Raw genomic sequence first — 24,123 nt, forward strand, 5'->3', positions numbered from 1 at the left:
TCTGGGGTGTGGAGACAACACCACACAACACATCTGTGGAGATGATTCCCTGGGGACCAGCTGTGGATGTCTGGAGCTAATTGAATAGGCTGCTCGAACAAATTTACAAGCTCCTCTTTCTTTGGAAAACGCATGACAATGGAATTCGCCCTCTTGCATCACTTTCCCCCAACCACACCACCTTACAATTCTCGACTTTGTTTTCCCTCTTTTCCTTTTTGCTCAATATCTCCTGGCAGTCGTTGTGGTGCAGAGCGTGTGCTAGTGGTGCCCACAGACAAGCGCTAGGCGCTTACTATGCCAGTCACTTCCTTCCATCTCCACGTCCCTGAGAGACCTAATTGATATTCTAAACCAGAGTTGGAGCTGCATCTCAGGCTCACCTTAGTCATTAGTGAGCCCCACAGGGCTGTTTGCATTATAATCTCTGATTTAGATTGTGTGTTGCCTCTGTGTCCTTCCCTCGAGGTTGAGCGGTGTGTGCAAAAGGCCACTGTCACAGGGGATCCGAGCTCAAATTAGACTCTGCATCTGAAACGAGGGTTACAGGTCATGAACTCACACCTAAACAGACAGAGCAGATGAGCAGATTAATACCCCAGTGAGCTCACATACAATGTGTGAAGAGTGAAAACATCTATCTCCTTCCAGACATTTGTACGGTAGCAAAGGAAGTCAGAGTGCTCATGACTCAGGCTTATTTATGAGAGGATCACTAAAGAGTTTGAATCTTCATGTGGAGACTCTCCATCTATTTATTGTATTATCTGGGTAAGGCTGTATGCGCCAGCGACTGTATATATGTGCTTTGCTTAATTGCTTATTTTTGAGGATTTCTTTCTTTAGTAATTTGTTGACACTAAACAAGTACAAATGACCTCATACAGCTCTTTGTTCCCTTAACCTCAGCCACAGTTTGATTCTTACCCTACACAAAAGTATGGAACAACTGGCATATTTTGTTCTTACCACCATGCGTGTTTTAAGAATACAAAATCATTCTGAATCAACAGGCTCTTATCTAAATAGTGTCTACATACTATCAGCATTCTACCATGGCCCCATTTCTTTATATAAGAAAACACATTTACCTCCAGGTGAAGTGTAAAAGTAGTCACAATGTTGCAAGAGAGATGCTTGCAAGTACAAACAAATTCATATTGATAAATCACTCATTTGTACATGTTCGTACACACAATTTACACACTGATTTGTGCGTATGCACTGTTGCTATATGAATTCCAATGTGTATTCCCTAACCAGTTAGTGAGTGGACTACTGGACGATGACATTTGATTTGATTGTTTTGATCACTAGCAGATTGCTGCTGTCGACTGTAGCTTCCATGGAAAAAGTGGATCTGTCTGAGAAAACTCACCATCTACTTTCCGAGCTGTGATGGAGCTTGAAAAAGTGTCAAACAAACCAAAAACTAAAGACACTATTTTTCAAAGTAAACGTGTGTGTTAGCACTGAAAATAATATGTTTGCCTTCAAAGTAATAGGTGCTCCTTTTATATACTAAAATTATATATGATATATGTAGTATATGATACACTGACCGGTGTCTAGGTCTACATGAACTGATCTTTAGCATTGCAGCAACTGCCAGAAACCTCTAGTTACCATTAGTTACCACTGATAACCAGTCAGGGAATGTAAATTTTTTTAAAATTGTGACTGGGGATTGGGAGATGGTCACTAACAGATCTTTAGGTCTATGTGAAGTAATTAGAAAAGAGGTTTTTCAACATGTGCTCATAAATCCAACTAGGATTTATCTCAGCATTTTAAAACAGAAGTGTTTTCCACAAAAAATAGCACCTTGTTACAGCACATTTAAGATTGAAACAGTCAATCAATATTTTTTTTTTTTAACAGCAGGATCACAAGTTCATTTTAATGTTGAGCAAGGAAAGAAAAACAAATTTAAGTGATCCTGTGATTGAAGGTATTTTCATTGTTTCTGTCTCCTAGTATCTGATATTGAGCCAAGAACAGAGTGCAGGTGCCTGATAACTCTCCTTGAATGAAAATGAAATTAATGGAAAGCAGGTGGGTACTTCAAAGGCTGACTGCTCCAAAGGTATTACCAAATGTGCGTGCAATCGCCTACCTCAGCTGTTGAATCCCTGCCGTAGTGAAGAGGAAGTTGTGAATGGAAATAATTACTTAATATTGGAGATGCTGTGAATAAAGATAAAAGCGAAGGGGATCTGATGTGTTCCTCAAGAGTCAACAGTTATTACAGTGTCAAACAGTTGCAATTTGTGGTTGTGGATTGCTGCGAGTCTCAAGTACAAACTAGATTTTTTTTAATGTAAAGCTATAAATGAACTTATTGTTTGGTGTACTGTACTTGCAGGCCTGTTTTAACTGAAATAATAAACCCTTTTGTTATTGCAGGAATGTTGAAACAATTTCACTGACCTATTTTAACACCTACGTTACAGATCAAATCAATGCTCCTCAACAACAAAGGCTCTGTATTCTTTAATGTTCGGATTAAATTTAAAAAAACAAAACAAAAAAACTCCCCAACATGACCCAAAAATCACTTGCCAAAGAGCTGGAAATGTTCCACAAAAAATGCCGCCACAGCAATCTTTTATGTTTCTCAAGCAGATTACAGATGGGGAAGGAAAGCTGTAGGACAACAAAATGCTGAATGTGTCAAATTCTTAGCCGACTTCAGGAAGTGGGGTTTTCATGTTTGACATTGAATACACAAATTTAGCCGTAACACAAGTCTCACTTCATAAAACCATGTTTGCTGAACTATTGCTGCGTTGTTCCATTTTACATCACACAAATACAGGGCATTGTGGGTATGTGCAAGAAGGTAGATGTTCTACACTGACAGCCAATATAACTTTTGTCTTTTTTCTGCATGGTTTTCATCTATCTTTTAGTTGTGTAACAGACAGTGTCTTTCATTTTGGAAATAAGGGAAGGATCAATATATATATATATATATATATATATATGCATATTGCGAAACCCAGGTCTTATGCCAACTGTCAGCAGCAAACTTTTTTCTTCTAAGAAAGAGAGGGTTTTTTCATTATATTGTGATTTGCTTATGTGATCTTGTGTCAGTTGTCAAAATTAACTTGAAATCTACACTGCAGAAAAAGCATCCCTATGGAAAAGAGACAGCTCTTTTGAAAAAAGAAAAGAAAAGAAAAGAAATCTCGCCTGATTTAAAAGTGTTTGTAAAGAGTTAAACTAAACATTCCATTCAATATAATTCTAGACTAATAACACTCAGTAACGTCGGTATGTACTGTCTACATACTGTACACTGTTTCATAGGATAAAGTTCTAAGTATATAAAAGGATGCCTAGCTCTGATTCAGTGCAACTAAAGGTTGCTCTCAGCAGGATACCTACTCCCTGGGTTTTCCTCCTGTGCTGTATAGCCACTGAGATCAATGTGTTCTTTCACCGTACTTCACAGGGTACATGGTGTTTCCAGCAGACAGCAGATGCACACAGTAGTCACAAAAACAGCCAACCTTGCCTCACAACTTAGCTTAATCCCTAAGGAATGTCTCAGTGACAAGATTTCAAGGCACCGGGGCTCTCTATTGGTCTTCCTCTTTTAAGCAGCAATTTCTGACTCCCAGGAAAATCCTCTGGGATCAATCTGTAATTAGGAAAAGAAAAACCCTCAAGCTTAACTAGCCAAAAAAGAAGTCTAGGAACATGCAAGTCATAAAAACAAGGTTGCTCTAAAAAAAGAAAAAAAGAATCTCAGCTTTAATAAGTACTCAACAAAGTGGGGCAATGTGGGTATGAAGTATTGGACATTGTCCTTCCTAAAGGAATTTTTTTTATGCCACTTTAAATCACCTCATAAAGTGTCACAGCAAAAATTCACACAAACTCACACATTTAATGATGCTTTTCCTTGTACTACATTTACATGACACACTGAAATCAGCTTCAGGTTGTTTTCTCTATCCTTTTTAAGAGAGCCATGGTAAATGTTTACCACTACAGCTCTTGAAGAATGTTGTCCTTTCTTTGGTCTGTGGCACGTTGTGGCCATTTGCCCCGGTGAGACATGCCAAGGAAAATACAAACTGCTGACTTTGATAACGGAGAAATCTGATTCTTTCTGCGTGCACTCTATCAAGGCAAGCAGCAACCAAACAGTTTCAAATCCCAAGTGAATGTGTTTACTAATGACTTTTCTCACTGAACATTGTATAAATGAGGGCCTCAGAGTGCACGACTGATTTAGAAGTATTCACAGACAAAGCACACGCAGTTCTGTCTTGCTCGGGAACATGGAATATACTCTCAGCATGTCTTTTGTGCATTCAACTACAAGTAGAAAAGGGAATGAGGGGTGGAGAAGGGAGGACTGTTTGTTTTTGATGGGAGGAGGGTTTTGAACACTGTTGTAATTGACCATAGTTTGATATTTCTTTGGGTGGGGTATACAAAACACATTTTCTAAAATTCACCATATAAAGAGAGAACTGTGTTGAAGGATGATATTATTTCATTCATATTTGAGAATAGCTTATATTACATTGAGCATATCCCATTTATATTCACTCTGTGTTCACTCTGCAAAGTCCACTCAAAATGCCTTTCAAAGTTAAGAAGTGCTTTATGCTACCAGAGGATATTTATTGTGTGGCTTGCATCAGTGGTTTTGTGACAACTCCTGTAACCAATTAGGTAATTAACCATCTGCACAAGGGTGCTGTAATTTCAAAAGTTTTAAAAAAAGAGTGTCAATTTAACAAGCCTCTGGAGTAGTCAAGGTCACACTGTCTATATCGGCTTATAAGAATTCACGCAAGGATAAAAGAAAGATGTTTTACTATGTCTGAATTCCTTTGAAGATAATAATATTGACTCTGGGGGAGCTCATGTAAGGAATATCACTAGCACTAGGGCCATGCAGGACCTCCCCTTAAAAAAAAGAAAAAAAAAGTTTGAGGTTTTTTTTCACAACCCGTTGTAAGCAATCAGGCAAATAGAAGCTTGCAGTCGTGCAGTGCACAGGCTTTTCTTTTTTGAAGGCAGAGAGCAATGCTCAGTCTACTGACAGGCGAACTAGAAGACACACGAGAAGTCAGGGCATATTCTCATAGCACTAGCAGAGGGTAACACCAATAGTGGGTCTGCTGAACCCCATTTTCACTCTCCTGGGTGTCATTGCTCCTGAATGCACATTCAACCTCCTCTGCTACTGGCAGTGAAGAACCGCAGATGCACTCAACCACAGGCCTTTCAACTCTGCATCTTTCTCAACACTTGCACCAAAGCGCTACCTACGGGAAGAGGAAACACATGTTTTATTGACAGAACTGCAGGTGGTTTAAGTTTGATTTTCTGGTGGACTTGGAAGGTATTTTTTTGTTAGTTTGTTTTTGTTGCTTTTAGGTTGTTGTTTTTTTGTCTGGTTTTCTGGGAGGTGTGCTGTCGTTGGAGCCAGTATGTTTTCTATTTTTGTGGCATGTTTGGCATTCATCCCGTTGAGTTCAGGGCAGGCTCAGGTTGCCACACAGACTCAGGGACAGAGCCAGGGTGAAGGGCAGGACAGCTCTTCCACCCCGTGGAGGCAGGTGATTCAGTGGGAGAACAATGGCCAGGTTTTTAGCCTACTGAACAGTGGAGCTGAATACATTCCTGCTGGAGAAGGGACCCAGGACAGAGGTCCGAGGGTGGTTGTGGCAGATTCTCGTCCACGCTCTTCACGCAGACCTCAAGGAGGCAATGTCCGCAGACAGGCTCCTTCAAGAGGATCCTCTGAAACTGTCCGTGGACAGGCAAGGCATCCTTTTGGCTTTGGACAAGTGCCTGATAATTGGAGACAAACCACAGGTAGCACTGGAAGTAGCCAATTCCAGGGATCCTCTAGCAGTCGCTTCCGGCCATCTACAGGCTCTTCCTCAGTATCATCATCCTCTTCCTTTTCTTCATCTTCATATAACATACCAGCCTACCCACAGTACCCGTTGCCTCAACAGCCTCCTTTCCAACCAGTGCCTTATGACCCCAGTTTCGGGGATGTACCAGTCAGGAGCTACGAGCCCCCCTTTCAGCCTGTTATTGGTGGAGCGTATGGTGGAACAGGATATGGCACTGGACGAGGGTATACTGGAGGTATATATGGAGGTGGTTTGGCCCCTGTGCTCCCAGGCTCTCCGTCTGACTTTACTGATGATGGCTATCATTACTACCAGTCATATGGCTACGCATCCAATCCTGTGGTGCCTGCACGTGCTCCCCAGCTGCCATTTGCTGATGGTCTGGACCACAGATACACTCACAGTCTCTTCAATGAGGAATCTGCTCCTGCCATTCCTGCCCCTGATGCCAACCAGGCCCCTCCTGTGATAGTAGACAGATCAGGACCTGCTAATCAACCGCCAGTCAGGAGCCCCCAATATGAGCAGTTTCCTCCATTTGGAAGACCCCAGCCACCCTTCGTACAATCCGTTCCCTCAGGCAGAAATTCTCTAAATTCTGCCGTTGAAAACCCTAATTCGAATGGTGTTAGTGTGTACCGACCAAATCAGAGAGGTAAAGTATGGTTTATTTTGGCATTGATAAACTAACACAGTGTATCTTTCATTGACCACTTTGGTTAGCGCATTTAGCTACATCTTAATAATATTAAACTAGGCTGTGACACAAGTGAAATGGCTTTAGATCCAAGATTGTGTTTGGTTTTCACGGAAATCTTGAAGCACTTATTATATTTGACATTTTCAGTTCAAACAGGGCACATGTTCAGTTCTAGGCATTCACCCAAGGTATTTCAGTCTGTGAGGCAAAAAATGAAAAGCTGGCCATCTGATCTCTCTTGTTGCTCTAGATATGAATGCAAAATATGCAAGACCGAGAATAATAGAAAGGCCACCACCCTTTCAAGTACACCGTAAAGTTTTTCCAGTCATCTTCTTCCATGTTTATCAGAAATCTGAAGTAATCGGAATGAAACAGCTGTTTAAAATTCAACATCTTTCAGTTTACAAACAAAGAAAAGTCGACACAAGGTTCATCTTTTCCCACTTGTATGGTTATTGAAACCAGGTGCCGAGCAAAGCCTGCCAATGTACAGAGAGCAGACACAAGAAACCCTGTGTTTTGTGTGGGGGTGTGCTGTGCTTCTACAAAGTACACTGGTTCATGTTCGTGTGGAGTTTAGTAATGATGGTGGTGACCTCATAGGAGGGGGCTGGTGACGGGGTGTTGGTGGCTACCTCCTGGGTTTGATGGCAGTTGAGGGGAAACAAGGGAGGGTGATACAGTACTTCACCACTCCCTTAGGGGAAGGGAGAGTGTGGAAAGTCCCTGTAACACATGGGGTCCATTGCTTCAGCTACAGGAAATCAAATAAATATTTAGTAAGAGTCCTCGGGGGAAGTATGAGGAGGGTCAAAGCATGCAGTGAACTGTCTTTGAAATGTTTATTTGCCATAGGTTATGATTTCTTTTAAACTATTAGCAATTAATAACACTCATTTTCATAAATTATTACAGTATTGTTCTCAGTAGGTAAAAGTTTATTTTCAGCACTATGTAGATTTTGAAATGACTTAGTTCAATGCAAACAACATGTGTGTCTATATTCTGCATGCCAGAAGCTGTGTCTGGTTTGAATAGGGAGGAGATGAGGGCCTCCAGTGAGATTCTCAGGCTGTTAATGCAGGTTTATCGTTTTGTTTTACTCAATAATCTGCCATACTGCACAGCAGTCTCTCTAGTGTGCTGTACGCCTTACAAGACTCATTCATTAAATACTCTAGAGCTGGGAGCCATTTCCAAGGCACAAAAAGCCAACATGTGTGCAGATGCCTTAGTGCCCTCAGTAATCATTGTGATAAAGATTCAGTCACTGGGAGCTGTTGAAAAGCTGACATTTTTATTGCACTGCGTCACGGCAAGGCATTAAACTGGTACAGTATCATAATAACTACTCTGATCTATAGTAAAGTTGTGTTAAAGGTGATGTAAGAAGAGAAGTGTATTTACACTGTCATTTTTAAATTCAATTGTGTATTGTATCAGACACTGTGAAGCACAGAATACACACCAAGTATAATCTGTATCAGTTGCAATAACAAAAATTCTCATTACAAATAATTTCTACTAAAATCAGTTCAAAGGTAAAATACCAAGCACATAGAGGTCTTAGGTTAAGCGGAGGTGGGCAACATGGTAAATGTCATCACTGGCAACAAAAACATGAACGTACAAATAGCTGCAGTTGTTTCTCAGGTGTTAACAGTGATTGTAGTGCACAACCACCAGCTTGAATGCCAGATAATATGCAGCCAATAGGATGTGACATACTACAATATGTTGCCCTAGAACCATATGTGCAAAATTAGAACAGTTTAACAAGTTTGTTATATTTCTTGACCCACACTGGCTATGAGGCACTTTACATGAGCCACAACCCAGGCCTAGAAAGAGGAAAGGCTTAACTCATGTCTCTGCCATCCTCAGCATATAATAAGTTTATCAAATTATGATTAAAACAGAGACGTATTTGCAAAATAAAGGTGATCAACCAAGGCCATTTACTTTATATTGCCACAAATGTGATTTTGTCTGTGTAGGCTTTGTGTGCCTCTAGTTTTGGAAGCTACTCCTTTACAGTGTTTTTGTGAATACTATGTAATCTTCAGTGAAGTTTTCTGGCAAAGAAATCTAACCCAGCTTTACCCTTATAGCTCAATATTCATATTCTCATATTCACCAGCAAAGCCTCCTACAGTCAGGAGTGAGAATAATTATACAGTAACTTGTACAGTGCTGCAGTTATTGCATTCATTACATTCACCACTATTTTCTCGCATACAAAGAAAAGATTTCAACATCTCACTAAAGTTAATCTGTAACATGCTCACTGACCACCAAAACTAAAATGTTTAATAAACATCAAAGATGCATCATAGATGCCATATTGCAAGAAGAAGTGGAAAATATAAATAAACTAATAAAGGAATATTTGAGTTTAGAGTTAACCATGTGGGTCAGATGTTGTGATTATGATTCTACATATTCAAATGAGAACACTGAATTTTAAGTATTCCAATCTTTTTGCAGTAACAGCTCTAGCTCAACATGGGAGTATCTAGAAAGGGAGACCTCATGTCTTTTATTATCCTATATTCGATGGTATAAAAAGCTTGGCAAGATTCAGTTTCTTTTCTCTGTGCCCCACTTAGAGTGTAATGTGCGGCTTTGTCACATGCTGTTGAGAGCCGATCAGCTTTGGCGTCTCAATACACTTTATCCTTCTGAAAGAGACCCACTTTCACATCTCAAAAGATTAGGGGGCAGAGAACAAAGCCTTCCTAGGGTGAGGAGAAAATATTTGGAGTTGAGAGTTCTGTTGGAAAACCTCTGTGTTTCACACTGGTTTACAGTGTTTACATGGTCTGGCGCAGGAAGTCTTCCCCTGTCTTGTATGTGTTCTTCAGAGAGAGATGTCAGATGGGATATTTACACAGCCTCCTCAAAGGGAAAGTCCTTATTTAAACTTGCAAGTTGGGGGGGAAGACTCACCTGGATGTTAGATGCCAGGACATTTCTGTGTATTTTCCACAACATGCTACAACTAAACACATCATTGTGGGTCCTAAATCAAAAGATATGTTTGTTTGTTTGTTTGTTTGTTTTTTACCCCCATTGCACTCGCACTACAACATGAATTAAAGATTGCACTTGATTTGGTGATTTCCAGGTTTAGAGGTCAGAAGGTTTGACTTTCAGTTGTTTGAACAAGCTCACATTTAAATGTGCCTGGCCTTTGCGAACCAAACAGAGAGAGGTGATAAGCCATGTCACAGACCATTGCTGGCAAGTCAGGCCTGCTTTTTTTTCTTTCAGTTTTTCTAACAGATGTGGTCAGTGACCCACTTTAAAAACAGAAGTTGGTGTGAGATCATTGTTGTTTTGCCCTGGCACATACATTACATTCTCTCGCTCTGTCTGGCTTTCTCTATGTATCACTGTTTACTTTGCTACATCTCTTAATCTTTGTCACTTGTTTTGAGAAACAAAAATAGTGAAAAACCTGGGCTGAATTGCAATCAGCCCTTCTGTAATACTCTCAGACATTTCCAAATTTATCCTTGTCCCCAGCAGGTATGACTTGTCTGTTTGTTACATTTAAGGTTAAGCTGAAGTGACATGTTCATGTCAAAATTTGTATTTTGGAAGATCACATTATATTAGCCAAGCAAGTAGGCGAGCAAGGTATATATTTTTTTTCCACCTTTTAAATAAATGATACTTTATATTTAATAAGACTGACACTATAAGTACATATAATCGGGGTGAGGCTGTATACTTCTTTTTTGTTTGGGGGATTTTGTAGATAATGGATTCAGATGTAACTCTTGTGCTCTTTGACCCCTAATTCACCTCTGTCAAAGAGGCCCCTCACAGCGAAAGTATCTCATTAGAAAGCCATGATAATAATCTGGAATGCACAGTAATTAGTGGTCACTGGGTCTATAGTGTAACCCACTCTTGATCTGTGGGCCATGTTGCTGAAATTTTGCCCATTATCTCTTCCATCAACACCACTCCATTTACCTTTCTCTTAAAAAAACAAAAAAACAAAAAACTTTGAAAACTAGGTGAACTTGGAATTTGGATTTTTTTAAATGCATTTGTCTGCTTGAACTACAGCGAATTCATTACTACAGCATTCAAATTATATGTGTAAAAATATTTTTTGTTTCCAAATGTTAGAACTTCTTTTGTAGCACCATTGTGTGATACTGGATAACTTGGTGAATGACAACAGAGGCTGAAAACTCTATATGTTATTTCAGGTTTGCCTGACCTGGTCCCTGATCCCAACTATGTCCAGGCTTCGACGTATATTCAGAGAGCCCACATGTACTCTCTTCGCTGTGCTGCTGAGGAGAAATGTCTGTCCAGGTAAAGACATCCTATGTTTGTTTATTCGTATATTTCTTTAGTTTTTGTGCTTGTGACAAATTCTTATTTTAAAAAGCTTAACCTTTTAATGTTCAAACCATGAAATAATTACCAAATATTGTAATTTCTTTGAAAATCGAGTTTATTGATTTTTTTTTTTTAAATGAATCACATTTTAATTTCCATATATGGTTTGTAATTTGTATTGCATTTTCTACTAAATAAATTCCACAATACCCTTTTATTGTGGAATTTATTTAGTTTCTTCAGGGGGGTTGGGGGGGGGGGGGGGGGGTGTCACTCTTATGTAGAAGTGTATAAAAAACAAAAACAAATCTGTATGTATCGAATATGATACACTGGGCATTAAGGGGTTAAGGGCAGCATTGAGCCTGTTTGCAAAAACAGTAAATGGGAACACTAAATTGTGTAGCACTTTTCATAGGCTAGAGTCCTGTCCAGGTTACACACTTTGGTTTATGCATTAACAACAAAATGTAAAGTTTTATGAAAGACTAGCATGTTTTTATGAGCTGCTTCACCTTTGGGCAGCATTAACCGGCGAGTGAACCATCCATTATTTGAACTCAGCCTTCAGGATTATATCCATTCCGTGCAATAATTTCTGAAATAAATAATGAAAAAAGTTGACTAACAGCACAACTTACATGAGCTAAATCCTGGTCCCTTTAAAAGACTGGATAGAGGCTGTCCTTACTTTCATTTCTCAGTGTTGGTGAAAAGCATCCCCTGAGCCTCAGGCCTGGGCCCTTTGACTGCCTCTGCACTAAGGACACCATTGAAATGATGGAAGTGTGTTGTCCCTGTGGCTCCTCTATTTGCTCTCTTCCCATCACAAGCACAGCCATCCCTCAAAGCCCTTTCATATTCTGCTTGAGTCTGCAGCAATCACCCACAGATGGGCTGTTGTAATTTGCCATACACTCCAATGTCAACAACAGTCACAAGATGAATGGCTTAGATTTTCAGTGGTATTGTGAACTCGAGGTTGTGTCTCCTTTTTCGCACAAAAAGTTAATTGTGTATAGGTTGCGTTTTTTCCCCCCACTGCCCATGTTGAAACAGTGTGTTTGGAGAGATGGTTTTAATCTGTAGAATGAATTATTTAGTAACTATGCTCCTGCCTCGAAGATTTTCAGTTGGGCTCTTTTTTCCTTGTCTTAGTTATGAGAAACAGACGTGCCTGCATCCAACACTTCCCCTCATCATTTTTGTCTTCATGTATATGTGCACAATTTAGCTCTGCCTATACCTCTGAGACCACTGACTATGATGTGAGGGTCCTGCTACGATTTCCACAGCGAGTGAAGAACAAGGGAACTGCTGACTTCATGCCGAACAGGCCACGTCATACCTGGGAGTGGCACAGCTGTCATCAGTAAGTGCTTAATAATGTACAATAGTGCACAGCAGATTTCCAGATTCAGTTGAATGAATGCATTTATTTTAAACAATATATTTAAAATATGTCCTCATTGTTTTCTTAAAATTGTCAGTTTTAATTATTTCAACTTCAATTAAGAGAACATTTTTTGTTCTTTGTGCACGAGAGACAGGTACATACCATTAAGAATAATAAGAAATCCTTACAAGGATTAGTTGCTAAAAATGTAGAGTCGGAGAAGTATCAAATACGAATGGTTAATTACACTGAATCCACCAAAGCAAGAATATTCATCACACCCAAGCAAGCTGTGTTTTTGCACTAAGGAATAAAACATAAGCAACAGTATTTAACTACTGTGTGAATGGCAGTATAAAAAGCTTTATTGCCATATGGCCACATGAATGGATATAGGACTGCATATCCAACTGGGACACCTAAAAGATTCTTTTTCAGTTTTTCAGTGCGATGTGAGGTCAGCTGTCTTGGGTGTCACACTATCATGAAAACTCTGTGTTGTAGCCTATATGATCACTTCACAAATAAGGACAGACCTTGAGCTGGTTGACTAAAAAAGTCCTGTTTCACTTTCAGTAATCTGAGGTTGGTAACCTGTGGAGTCCAGAGCCAAGCCACATTACACAAAAAATAATGGAATACAGCTGTGTTGGTTTGACCAATTTGACAAACAGAACTTTCACTGTCTTTCTCAGTACATAGAACTTATATAGAAATATGTCTTTAAAAGATATATTAGGGAACTCGCTAATCTGATTGCCTCATGAAGACTGCTCTAGAGACTAGGTCCCCTAACAACATAAGGCTGATAGCCTCCTTAGGTTCTCAGATGAGATTCTGGACATACTAACAGGGCCTTGGCTGAGGACCCCAGGCTGCCACCTGGCAAAAAAGGTGTTAGATGATCTTTACTATACTTTAGTGCAAGTCTAGTCTAGAATGTCTAGAATGTGCCTCAAAGTCTGCCAATTAAATCTTCAAATCAAGTCTAAAGTTAACCAGTAACTAAGAAGCTAAAATAGAAGTCATGTCCAGCTGGCTGCTGCATTCTGGACAAGCTGGAGTTTATTTAGTGTATATATATAAATTAAGCTGACTAAGATCAAATATTTATGAGAAGTAATGAAGGGGTGATTTGAGACATATTATTCTTTTCTTATATTATATTAAATGAAGGCTTTTTTTTTTTAAAATCTCCATTTCAACAAGTCTGCTTGCTGACACAGGATCAAGGCTCTCCTTACTTTTCTCATCTTAGAGGAATGTTGACTGGCCGTTAGGAGATTGGCAGTGTTGTTGCTGCTTGACATCAGTCTACATTTACACAGTGGTTCCCAAGAGGCAGAAAGCCAAGGCAATCATTCCGCTGACTGTGTGATCAGAATGACAAATCAATCAAATTTTCCTGTCAATCTATGACACCAGATCAAATTTCTGCTAAAGTATGATAGCACAGATATGGGTTACTGGGACAGAGTGTTTGGTTACAAAGAAGCCTCTTTAGGGGAAGAAAATCTCTAGCCCAGATTCTTACAATAAACTTTCCTGCCCTACATTTTTGTCAAATCAAGTGACAGTTGACAGTTTTGCCTTTCATTTCATCCACTCCTATTTTTTGCACACAGGTATGAAAAAAGGAGCTCTCTCTGAGCATCAATTGTTGTAAAATGTTGAAATTCTGTATCTTTTTTTTACACGAATGAGAACAAAGAAATCCAGATAGATCATGTTTTTATTCCAGTGGTGAAAGAATCAGAAGTTCATTAAAACTGTTTGACTCATTTTTCACTAGTTACTAATAGAATTCTTCAGCCTGTGCTCTATTTATCTCACTCTCATATGTTACAACTGTATTAAGCTATGTGACCTTTTTGGTCAAAGATTACAGCCACTATTTATGCAGGTGCTTTGATGTATGTCTTCATATCCTGGTCCTCCACATTTTGGAAGGCAAATGGCAGGCCACTGCTAAATAGTTCTCAAAGAACCTACTGTAATTCCTGTGTTTTATAACCCTCGCTCTGATCTGAGGAACCCTCAAAGTCTTGTTTGTTGCTAGACGAGTGGAAAATGACTCACAACTAAGAAGGATTGGAATGTTTTGTACATTACCAATACAAGCTATTCTTGTTAAATCCCCTATATGTCCTTCCAACACTACATTCCCTATAGTTGACATAGTCAATAAGGGGATCCAAAAATCAAAAGAGGAGAGGGACCCTTCCAGGCATCTCGTCATCCAGCTTTGCTTCCTGCACCCTTTCTTTCTATTTCACAAACACATACACACACTTGCTGAAGATAATCATCTCAAGACTGCCACTGAAATGAATGCCAGTTCCAGGAACACAAACAAATGCTGTGTTTCAGCATTCCAGGCCTTCAAGTTCCCTCCTTGTTTTATACACAAATGTGAATGTATGCACTCACACGAATTGCGTGCGTACCCATTTACCCCCCAATAAAAAAACAGGATATAAACAGCCACAGTCATCGATATTTGTACGCCAAAAGAGACAAAATAGTAATTTATGGCCTGAGTTAGAATGAAGACAGTGTTTAGCCTTAGATAACAACAGACAGGTTTCTACCTGAAATCATTCCCTAATTGGTTGGCTCTTCTATGGAACAAATGAGTCGTTGAATGGTCACTTGCTCCATCAGTGGAAAGTACCCACTTTTCCTTCCAAGCCATCCTTCAATCTTTAATGACTGTTCCAGTAAAAGCTGTTGCTGTGTTGAAACACAGGCTATGAAGTAAGGCAAAAGGGCAATATTTATATAGTCTGAGTGTCTGAGAGTAACGGATCCAGTGCTTACCTCACCCGCTATAGCTACAGTCTCCACCACGACGAAGCAATGGAGGAACTTAGCAATGATATAAAAAAAAATATTACAACTACTAATTTAAGTGTTTCCTGTAATGCATAATGTATTGATTGTTTTGTTTTTTTTTTTAAATTGGCATAGGCTTTTTTATTATTTGAATTTAGTTTCCCCCTACATTCTCCATATTAGACTACATCTATACATTAATTAATAGTTTTATAACTGTAGCTGCTTAGAATATAAATCTTGCTGCTATAACACTGTATCTGTATAACGAATAACATCATGTAAAGAAACCCATCAACTACTCCTTAAACTTATCACTGTGTTCCAGTGCTGGTGCAGGTATTTTCTTTGTAATTTATTGTCCTTGAAAACAGAACCATGTAAACTCAAGTTAAAGAAAATGCTTTAAACTTGTATATGTAGGAACATAAAGAAAGGCAACCCCCCCCCCCCCCAAAAAAAGTGAAACGAATTTGGCAAAGAATGCGTATTTCTATTTTTTATGTTTTAATAACTCAGTTCTTGCAAGTGTTTTGCAAAAATCCATCAAAATAGTGACCCAGAAGTAGGGTTTCCTCATCAACATCAAATTATGTTGTCACCTTTCAATGCAAATATGCACATGCCTGCTTGCACCACAATTATGTGCACAGCATGCTTGTAAAAAGCGAATAGCATCCTGGGTCACTTTGACATTTGGAAGATGATCAAGCCACATAGCAGTTAAAATTGCAGATGATTTCAAATGGACCGGCTCATTGACAGAGTCATACACTAAGAGCCACTCGGTTGATGTTCCGGTTCAGTTGAGATGATCAGTGGTCATGTGCATCCAGGCTTTCCTAAGCTGCTAAAGCTGTGCAAACACACGAACACAGAGGCATAGCAATGTGTTCATACTGTGACACACAAATGACACACATTGATATGTGCATGCACGCTTAAAAATAACCATGCTCAAACAAAAAAAAAAGCGTAAACACCAACTCACACCCACACACACATGCAAACACCTCTGATCTTGCCGATTTGTACAAGCTAATTAGTAACATTCATACATCATTAGGGTGCTAATACCTTGCTTCAGCAATGCTTTATTGTTGTCATTAATTAGTATCATTACCCTTTGATGATTTATGATGTGTTCAGTCAAGGTGCAACGTCAGTTACAAAATGTTAACAGCTGAGGTCACCGGGCTGAATAGACAGTACATCAATTCAGTTTTTGTCTTAGAAGTTTAAATTTGAATTACCTAAAATTAAGCAAAGAAGGCAAAGCAAGTACAATAGCAGCATAACGGCATTAATAGACTAATTGTAATTTCTCCTATGACACTTTACCATGGAGATACACTGTATAACTGCTAATATTAGCATTGGTTTGAACTTTCTGATGCCCACTTTGATTGTGTGTTTGCTCATTCTGACAGACATTACCATAGTATGGATGAGTTCAGCCATTATGATTTACTTGAGGTCAGTACTGGTCGTAAAGTGGCGGAGGGACACAAGGCTAGCTTCTGCCTGGAGGACACCACGTGTGACTTTGGTCACCTGAAGCGATATGCCTGCACTGCTCACACTCAGGTAATCCAAGAAACAAAATCAGAAGTGGATATAATGGCAATTATTCTTTGGTGGTTCACATCATAGTTATCAGGAACCATGCCAATATCCATCCCCTGTAGGTATGCATTTTGTGACTAGTCCACTTGTAAAAATGAAATAAACATATCAGTGTTTCACCAATACATAAATCTGACAATTGATGTATTAGTAAAAAATGGTCCCTGATGAAATTTAGCTTGTTGATGTTACATTAGCAATAAACTTCTATGCTCTGTTCATGTTTATTAGATAATCCGATCGTATTCACTTTTTGACCATTACAGCTGTTTTTGGCATAGATCAGTATTCCTTACAACCTCTCTTTTTGCCTCTGTTTCTTCAGGGTCTGAGCCCAGGCTGCTACGATACTTACAATGCTGATATTGACTGCCAGTGGATAGATATCACTGACATCCAACCAGGAAACTATATACTAAAGGTAAGAGTCAAGTGAGACTCAGACGTCCATGGGCATGGCAAGTTAGCAAGCAGCACAGGAGTACATTTCATAGAGTGAGAAAGGGTCAAGGCCACCAAAACAAATTGATCCAGGTCATGAAGTTTTTAGGTTTCTTGTTATCTGGAGTTTTTCAGGTTGCAGCACCTTATGGTTCAGTGCCACTGGTTTCCCATCTATCATATTGTCTGTTGTTCATGCATATTTTATTTAATCAATATTGCTCCAATGTCCACACAAAAAGATCTATACATTCAGTTGAGAGTTATTCATAATGCATTTAAGAATATTTTATTCTCATCTATACCAGTGCCATTGTTTGCAGCCAGTGTTTGCAATGATTTGTGTTTATGGTAAATTGTAATCTTCCCTCTTTGTTTAATCTCCAGCTCCAGGTTAATCCCAAGTTCTTGGTGCTGGAGTCAGACTTTACCAACAATGTGGTTAGGTGCAACATTCACTACACAGGACGGTTTGTTACAACGAAAAACTGCAAGATAGCACAGTAAGTAAGACAAAATGTACGACATTAATTCACTGCGAGGTTAGTTATTGCATTTGTAATGCTCTCCCAATTTAAAGACATTTCCCTGGAAAGAAAATGCTTTTGTTAAATGGAAACTGAAGTGAAAACTTTAAATCAGGGTTTGTGTCACTTTCCCACCACTGAGTTGCATTAAATCATATGATAAGGTGGCGGCTCAATGCAACTATCTGAAGAGCTGCACAGTGTTTTGAAGTACTTAGTGGACTTAATGGGTTCGTGGTTGAAATATTTGATGATTTAATGAATTATGCTCTCATTCTCCCATTAAGATTAAGAGCCTCTGAAACTTTGATATTCTCCCTCAAAGGGAGATGTAGGGGTGTTGAACTTGTTAATAGTGCTATTAGGAAGTGTATCATTGCACTCTGAATTACTATCATATCCTCTTGAAAAGACTTTATATAAAGAGGTTTGAGTGCTCCAACGAATCTCCCTTTGTTACATTGGTGCAGTGAAACAAAACCTTAAAATATGTTTGCCAAAGCATATTCACACTAATAAAAACTGGATATAATAGCAAACTATAGTATAATAGTTTTTTTAACTGCTGATACCAATAAAAGATTTGTATGCTGCAGTCAGGTGCTAAAACTCCTGCTGTCATAGATATTAACATATCAAGTGTCCTTATCTGCACTTTTTCTATCTTTTTCTTTATCATCACTTTATCTGTGATCACATAAAAGAGATGTCTATAGTTACATTTTAATCCAAATGACATGATTTATGTAAGTATATTTTGTAGCACTACACTAAGAAAGGGTTATTGTAATAAAACTAAAGTGCTCATTTTAATCATGTTTTATTAGCAGAATGGTACTAAGCTTCAATAAGTGCTAGTGTAGTTTGTGCAGCATTGAAGCAGCATAATGAAACTTAGTAAAGCTAAAGTTGCCTGTCAAACTTTAAATTTAACCACTGAATTACAGTTTTTGTGATGATGACAAAAAATGTAAATCTTGCTGAAAATGACAGTTTTTGAGGGCTCTCCTCATGCTAGGGCTCTGGCACTTATTTCTCTTCTTCAGCTTACTTAAAAGCAGTACACCTTGTTCTACAGCCAAGGACTACATACAACTATATTGGGCACATGAAGTTACAAGCTACATTTAAAAGACCAAGTCAGTGTAGTATTTGGCTGAGTACATGGAAGCTTATCCTCGAAGCTAATCAGCTTTTAGAATAACATTAGAAGTAGGTGAAATAAAGCCTCATTGTACCTCAGCTACTCTATCACAAACCAAAGTAGATGATGGACCACCAGTCTCTGTCTCAAAAGACAGTCATAAGTCATGCAGTTTTTTTTATTCAGTTTATATAAACGGAGCAGTAAAAGGTTTAAATTAGATTGTTTAAAGTAAACTGAAAATCAGCATTTTGTGAGTTTTGCATCTGACCACGACTCACACTGTCTGCCAATTTTACTTCAGGCTGCAGATGCAAACAACCCCCAGACGGCAGAAAGAAAACAGAAAACAGTCATTTAGATAATATTATTGTGATAGCAGGTTTGAACCTCACAATCTTAATTTGTTGCACAGAGTTTATACCTTAAAAATCTTTTCAAATAGCATTTACTTTATTAAGCTAGCTGGATAGCTGACACATATCCCCTTTCATAAAGCTATTATTCTAATTCAGAACAATTCACTTCAGTTCACAACAACAGTCATTTCAAACCTCCCATCACCTCAAAGAACTACAGACAAAACTTAAAGGTAGAGTACATTTACAACTGTCTCAACACTGTGAAATCCTCATGTCAACACAACTAATCATTCATGAAGGTCCTAAATATGTATGCATTAATGAGTGTGAGAAAGATACAGCAAAAAGGAAAGTAATGGTGGTGACAGAGCATCTCCAAATTTCCCGTCCCAAGAATGTAACACAGATGTTGTTTCTTATATGTTTGTCTTACAGGTCTTGATCAGACACTGGAAGGCTGCCACATTAGAGTGACCCTGATCGCTATTCCATTGAAATGTGAATGGAATCCATTTCTTGTTTGTTCATTGTTGCCGTTTGTCTCTGCTTTTTGCACTGCTTTGGGATCCCAGGCAGACAAAAAAAGCATAGGTTCCACCAGCAATCAGATTGCGCTGAGGTAGTAGTACAAGTATGCACTGCTGCATAATGCATATCGCATGTCAGTATCCCAATAATGAACCAACAGTTCGCATCCCTGTAATCTGTTCTATAATATTGCCCACCCACTTACATATCTCATATTGCCACGGTACCAGTCTGGCTTGGTTACATGCTAGGACACATGACTGACTTTCAAAGAGGTGTTTATGTTTGTGTATATCCACACAAACATCTATGCTGTGCCACCCCCGCAGAGTGGCTTTGTTTGAATTATAAAAAGCATGAAATGGTTTCCCAATGCTGAAATGAGTGTTCCAGACAAGTCAGGGTTCAGCTGGAATCCAACAAATAAAATTAGGGGACAAAGTCTTCCCAGGTGCATTCATCCATGCAGTGTGGGGGCAGACAGAGATGCCCAGTGACTCAGAAGAACTATAATGTGTTAGTTTTTTCTCTTTCTCTCTCTTCACTGCCTCTGTGGATCAGGCTGGAATCCTGTGACTCTCTGGGCACATCCTGTTTAATGTTGTGTTAACAGCAAGAGGAAGACAGCAGGTCATATTTTCATTTGGCAACATCAAATTTGAAGTCAGCAAAAAAGACAGACTGTCAGTAGCAGACATAGTTTTCCTCCAAAACCTCAGATATTTCAGTTATGTCCTCTTTTCTCCTTTCTTATTTCAGTTTAACAGTAACAGGAAGCTCAGCTGGCAGAAATAACAAATAAGATTCACAAGCACTATGCTTACACTATCTTGTGATCTCTTCTTCAATCAACAGCAACAGGTAATGATACATAGGTCATCATTACCATGTGAAGAATGTGTATACAAATATTCCAGAGATGCATGTTTTTAATAATAGATATTATTTTGTTATATCCATTTTGATCTGTTACTGTAATTGTGAATTCAGTGAATACCTATATTTTTTCCTTTCTTGATAATCTGAATTATTCAACTAGTATATGTTGTTGGAAAAAAGACAAACTACTGCTATGCCTTAATATGATAATGCAGAGTGCCAGAAAGCTGTCACTACCTACCTCTCCAACTCATGAGCTGTTGTTTTGAAATGATATCCCTGCAGTGGTTTACAATGGCTGCCTACCAATCTGTTACAACACACAGGTAAAAACCATAAATCAACTGGCAATGTCATTGAGCACGCACTCCAAATTATGACTTTAGAAAAATAGCTTTAGTCCTTCTGGATCTCGGTCCTGGTTGATTTGACAATAAATGCTGTGTGTATACTATCTATACTATCTAAGGATTAGATTTGTTTACAATAAAGACAAACAAACTCATATTTTTTTCACTGAAGTCAGTAATAGCTAGCATTTTTCCATAATACCATTAGCAAACCATGGTTAGATTTTCTACATTCAGCCATGTGCTACGATGAGGCAAACCAATATTTACAACTGATCTACTATCAAAAAAGCCAAAAAGAACATAATTTATTTTTTCTCTTGCTGATGCAATTTCGATGATTGATTGTACTTGATTGTACCTAAGAGAAAACTTGCTTATTTTTGCATATTTGTGCGCGTGCACACTACAATAGAAGTTGCCCCATGTTTCGCCAGAGGTGCATTTTTTATTGTGAAGCAGCAACAGTAGCAAATGTTCTGTAAGCAGTAAGTTAATAAAGCATAGATATAGTGTAGAGAGAGTGAAATGTGAGGATATGCAGTGAGATAAAATTACAAACAATAATGCTGGATTACATGCATGCATGGTTGCCCGTGCATGCATGTAATGATATAATTGGATTTAAGCACAGACTTACAGACCCTGCCACTAACAATAGCAGTACTTATATAGAGAGATAAATACATAATGTAAAAAGATTAAATGGGTTTTGCACACAGTATTTCAGTCATAAGTAGTGGCTGAACTTGGGTTTTATAACTAGAACATCTTACATGTTACTTTAATATTTAAGTTAATATTTTTTTTGGGGGGGGGGGGGTAAGAATCTGGTTTCTATTATGTAAGTGTTGGCCAAATGACAAAGCACCAAAATGTGATTTTTACTGTTATTTTTTTGTGTGTGTGTTTTCAAGCTTTTCATATCCAAATTTTTCCCCTTTCTGTGCAGGTCTTTCATATTGTTCTATAAAAGCTTAGTTCTTTAATCCAGTCTGTAGATCATTATCGTACTGTACACTTACCAAGAAAAATCCAACAACTTGTGACTCTGACTTTCGGTGGAGCAGTAGCTTATCTGTAGGTTAACAGGCAGCATTTTTAACCTGTTTTGAGGCTGTGCCGTATTTTTCTAACAGTGAACACCTGTCAAAAATGTCTTGTATAATAAAAACATTTACATGTTTGCTGTGTGCACATAAGGTTGATTATATGCACTGCTCTTACAGCAATAGTTGACTGTGCTTCATGCAGCAGGTTTGCATGTGAGCTCACATGTAGCATGTGTCACCTGATCTAAGGGAAATGCTCTATGACAAGTGTAACAAGCTACTGAATTCACCTCCTTCGTAAGAGATTAGCTGTGATATGTTTAATGCACAAAGGCATTTTCCCAAGTACTGCATGTTATTTTGTCAGGCATAATTCTGGCTTGGATGCAAATCTGACCTTTACAAGTAAAGAAAAATACACCCTCCATATAAGATACTGACAAAAAACAAATAATGAATGCAGCTGCATGGTGACACCAAATGAATCAGTCACGTAATCAAAAAACAAACTGTCGGCTCGTAGTGTTTTGAGCGGAAGAAATGTTTCATCACTTATCCAAATGACTTCTTCAGTCTCAGCTGAATCCAGTTTCCCCAAACTTATAAACAGTATATTTGCATAATGACTAAAACTAGTACACTGACGAACAACGGACTGTGAAGTCAGTTTCTTGATCAATAATATGCAAATTGATCAACAAACACTGATCAATGACAATTGATCAATGGTCATGAGTAACATTCACAGAGAGTTGGGGAATGGCTGCAATCACAGCGAGATGTAAGATGGTGTGATTGTCCAAGATGTGTGCATCCTCATCATTAAAAGTGTGGCCATTGGCCTGTAAGTGTAAATAGACTGCGGAGTCCTGGTCTGACGAGTAAGCTCTTCTGTGTTGTGCCATCGACTTAGCCAGAGTCTATAAATCATGGGAATTCTCTTTGCACTTAACACTATATTCCTCTGTTTGTGTCGGGGGACCGGATTCTTGGGGTGGACCAATTTTTGGGACAGCGTGTTTTGGGGTTTGCGAGCCAGGGAGTTGCAGAGTTCAGAGAAAAAGTGTCTCAGCTCTTCCAATACTCCTGACACATACGGGATCACAAAGAGTTTTCACAAGTGTGTTTGCTTTTGGAACTGTGTCTTCATTCCACCTACTTCACATACAAGGCTCAGTTCTACAGGCAGAAACATGGGTGTGCCATGGGCTCCCCAATTTCACCCATCTTGGCCAATTTGTACATGGAAGAACTGGAAAAGAGAGCTTTGCTATCCTACCCTGGAACACCACCAAGCCATTGATTCAGATATGTGGATGACACCTGGGTGAAAATCAAATCTCAGGATGTACCACATTTCACGGATCACATTAACTCGGTGGACCAACACATCAAATTCACCAGGGAGGATATGAAAAGTGGCAGGTAGCCTTCTTAGACTGTGAGATTTCCATCAGTAATGGGGGACATCTAAAAGCTGACGTGTACCGTAAACCTACGCATACGGATCAGTATTTAAGGTCTGACTCTCATCATCCACTGGAGCATAAACTGGGAGTCATCAGGATGCTACAACTCAGAGCGAACATTATCCCCACTGACACAGCGGCCAGGGAAGCAGAAGAACAGCACATCAAGAAGGCCCTGAGTAAATGTGGTTATCCCATCTGGACATTTGTCAAAGCTGGAAAGGCACCTAAAGAAAGCTCCAGCCGATCCAGGAGAGAAGGACAACTGCTGCCCAAGCGAAAACCTGTAGTGATCCCGTATGTGTCAGGAGTATCGGAGCAGTTGAGACGCATTTTTTCTAAACACCAGGTCTCTGTGGCTTTTAAACCCCAAAACACGCTGTGCCAAAAATTGGTCCACCCCAAGGATCGGGTCCCCCGACACAAACAGAGTAACATAGTGTACACTGTCAAGTGCCAGGAGGACTGCCAGGATTTATACATCGGGGAAACCAAACAACCTTTGGCGAAGCGGATGGCACAACGCAGAAGAGCTACCTCGTCAGGCCAGGACTC

At 39.1% G+C, this 24,123-nt stretch overlaps 1 protein-coding gene across 1 annotated transcript; it reads left to right on the forward strand.

The window, feature by feature from the left end:
• Nucleotides 1–4,995: 4,995 nt before the first annotated feature.
• On the forward strand, nucleotides 4,996–22,234 carry loxl1 (lysyl oxidase-like 1). The gene is made up of 7 exons (XM_004539619.3): nucleotides 4,996–6,549; nucleotides 10,824–10,932; nucleotides 12,194–12,331; nucleotides 16,621–16,777; nucleotides 17,142–17,237; nucleotides 17,645–17,760; nucleotides 19,726–22,234. The coding sequence occupies exons 1-7, from the start codon at nucleotides 5,460–5,462 to the stop codon at nucleotides 19,730–19,732; spliced, it is 1,713 nt and encodes a 570-aa protein (XP_004539676.2). The 5' UTR covers nucleotides 4,996–5,459; the 3' UTR covers nucleotides 19,733–22,234.
• Nucleotides 22,235–24,123: the final 1,889 nt, after the last annotated feature.

Source organism: Maylandia zebra, linkage group LG1, assembly GCF_041146795.1.
Source record: "Maylandia zebra isolate NMK-2024a linkage group LG1, Mzebra_GT3a, whole genome shotgun sequence".
NCBI lineage: Eukaryota > Metazoa > Chordata > Actinopteri > Cichliformes > Cichlidae > Maylandia > Maylandia zebra.

Excerpts from the sequence above, each read along its gene's own strand:
- loxl1 (XM_004539619.3), top strand. The coding sequence starts at position 5,460 with ATGTTTTCTATTTTTGTGGCATGTTTGGCATTCATCCCGTTGAGTTCA. Across the intron at positions 6,550-10,823 it reads GTACCGACCAAATCAGAGAG|GTTTGCCTGACCTGGTCCCT; the intron begins GTAAAGTATGGT and ends ATGTTATTTCAG. Across the intron at positions 17,238-17,644 it reads CAGGAAACTATATACTAAAG|CTCCAGGTTAATCCCAAGTT; the intron begins GTAAGAGTCAAG and ends TTTAATCTCCAG.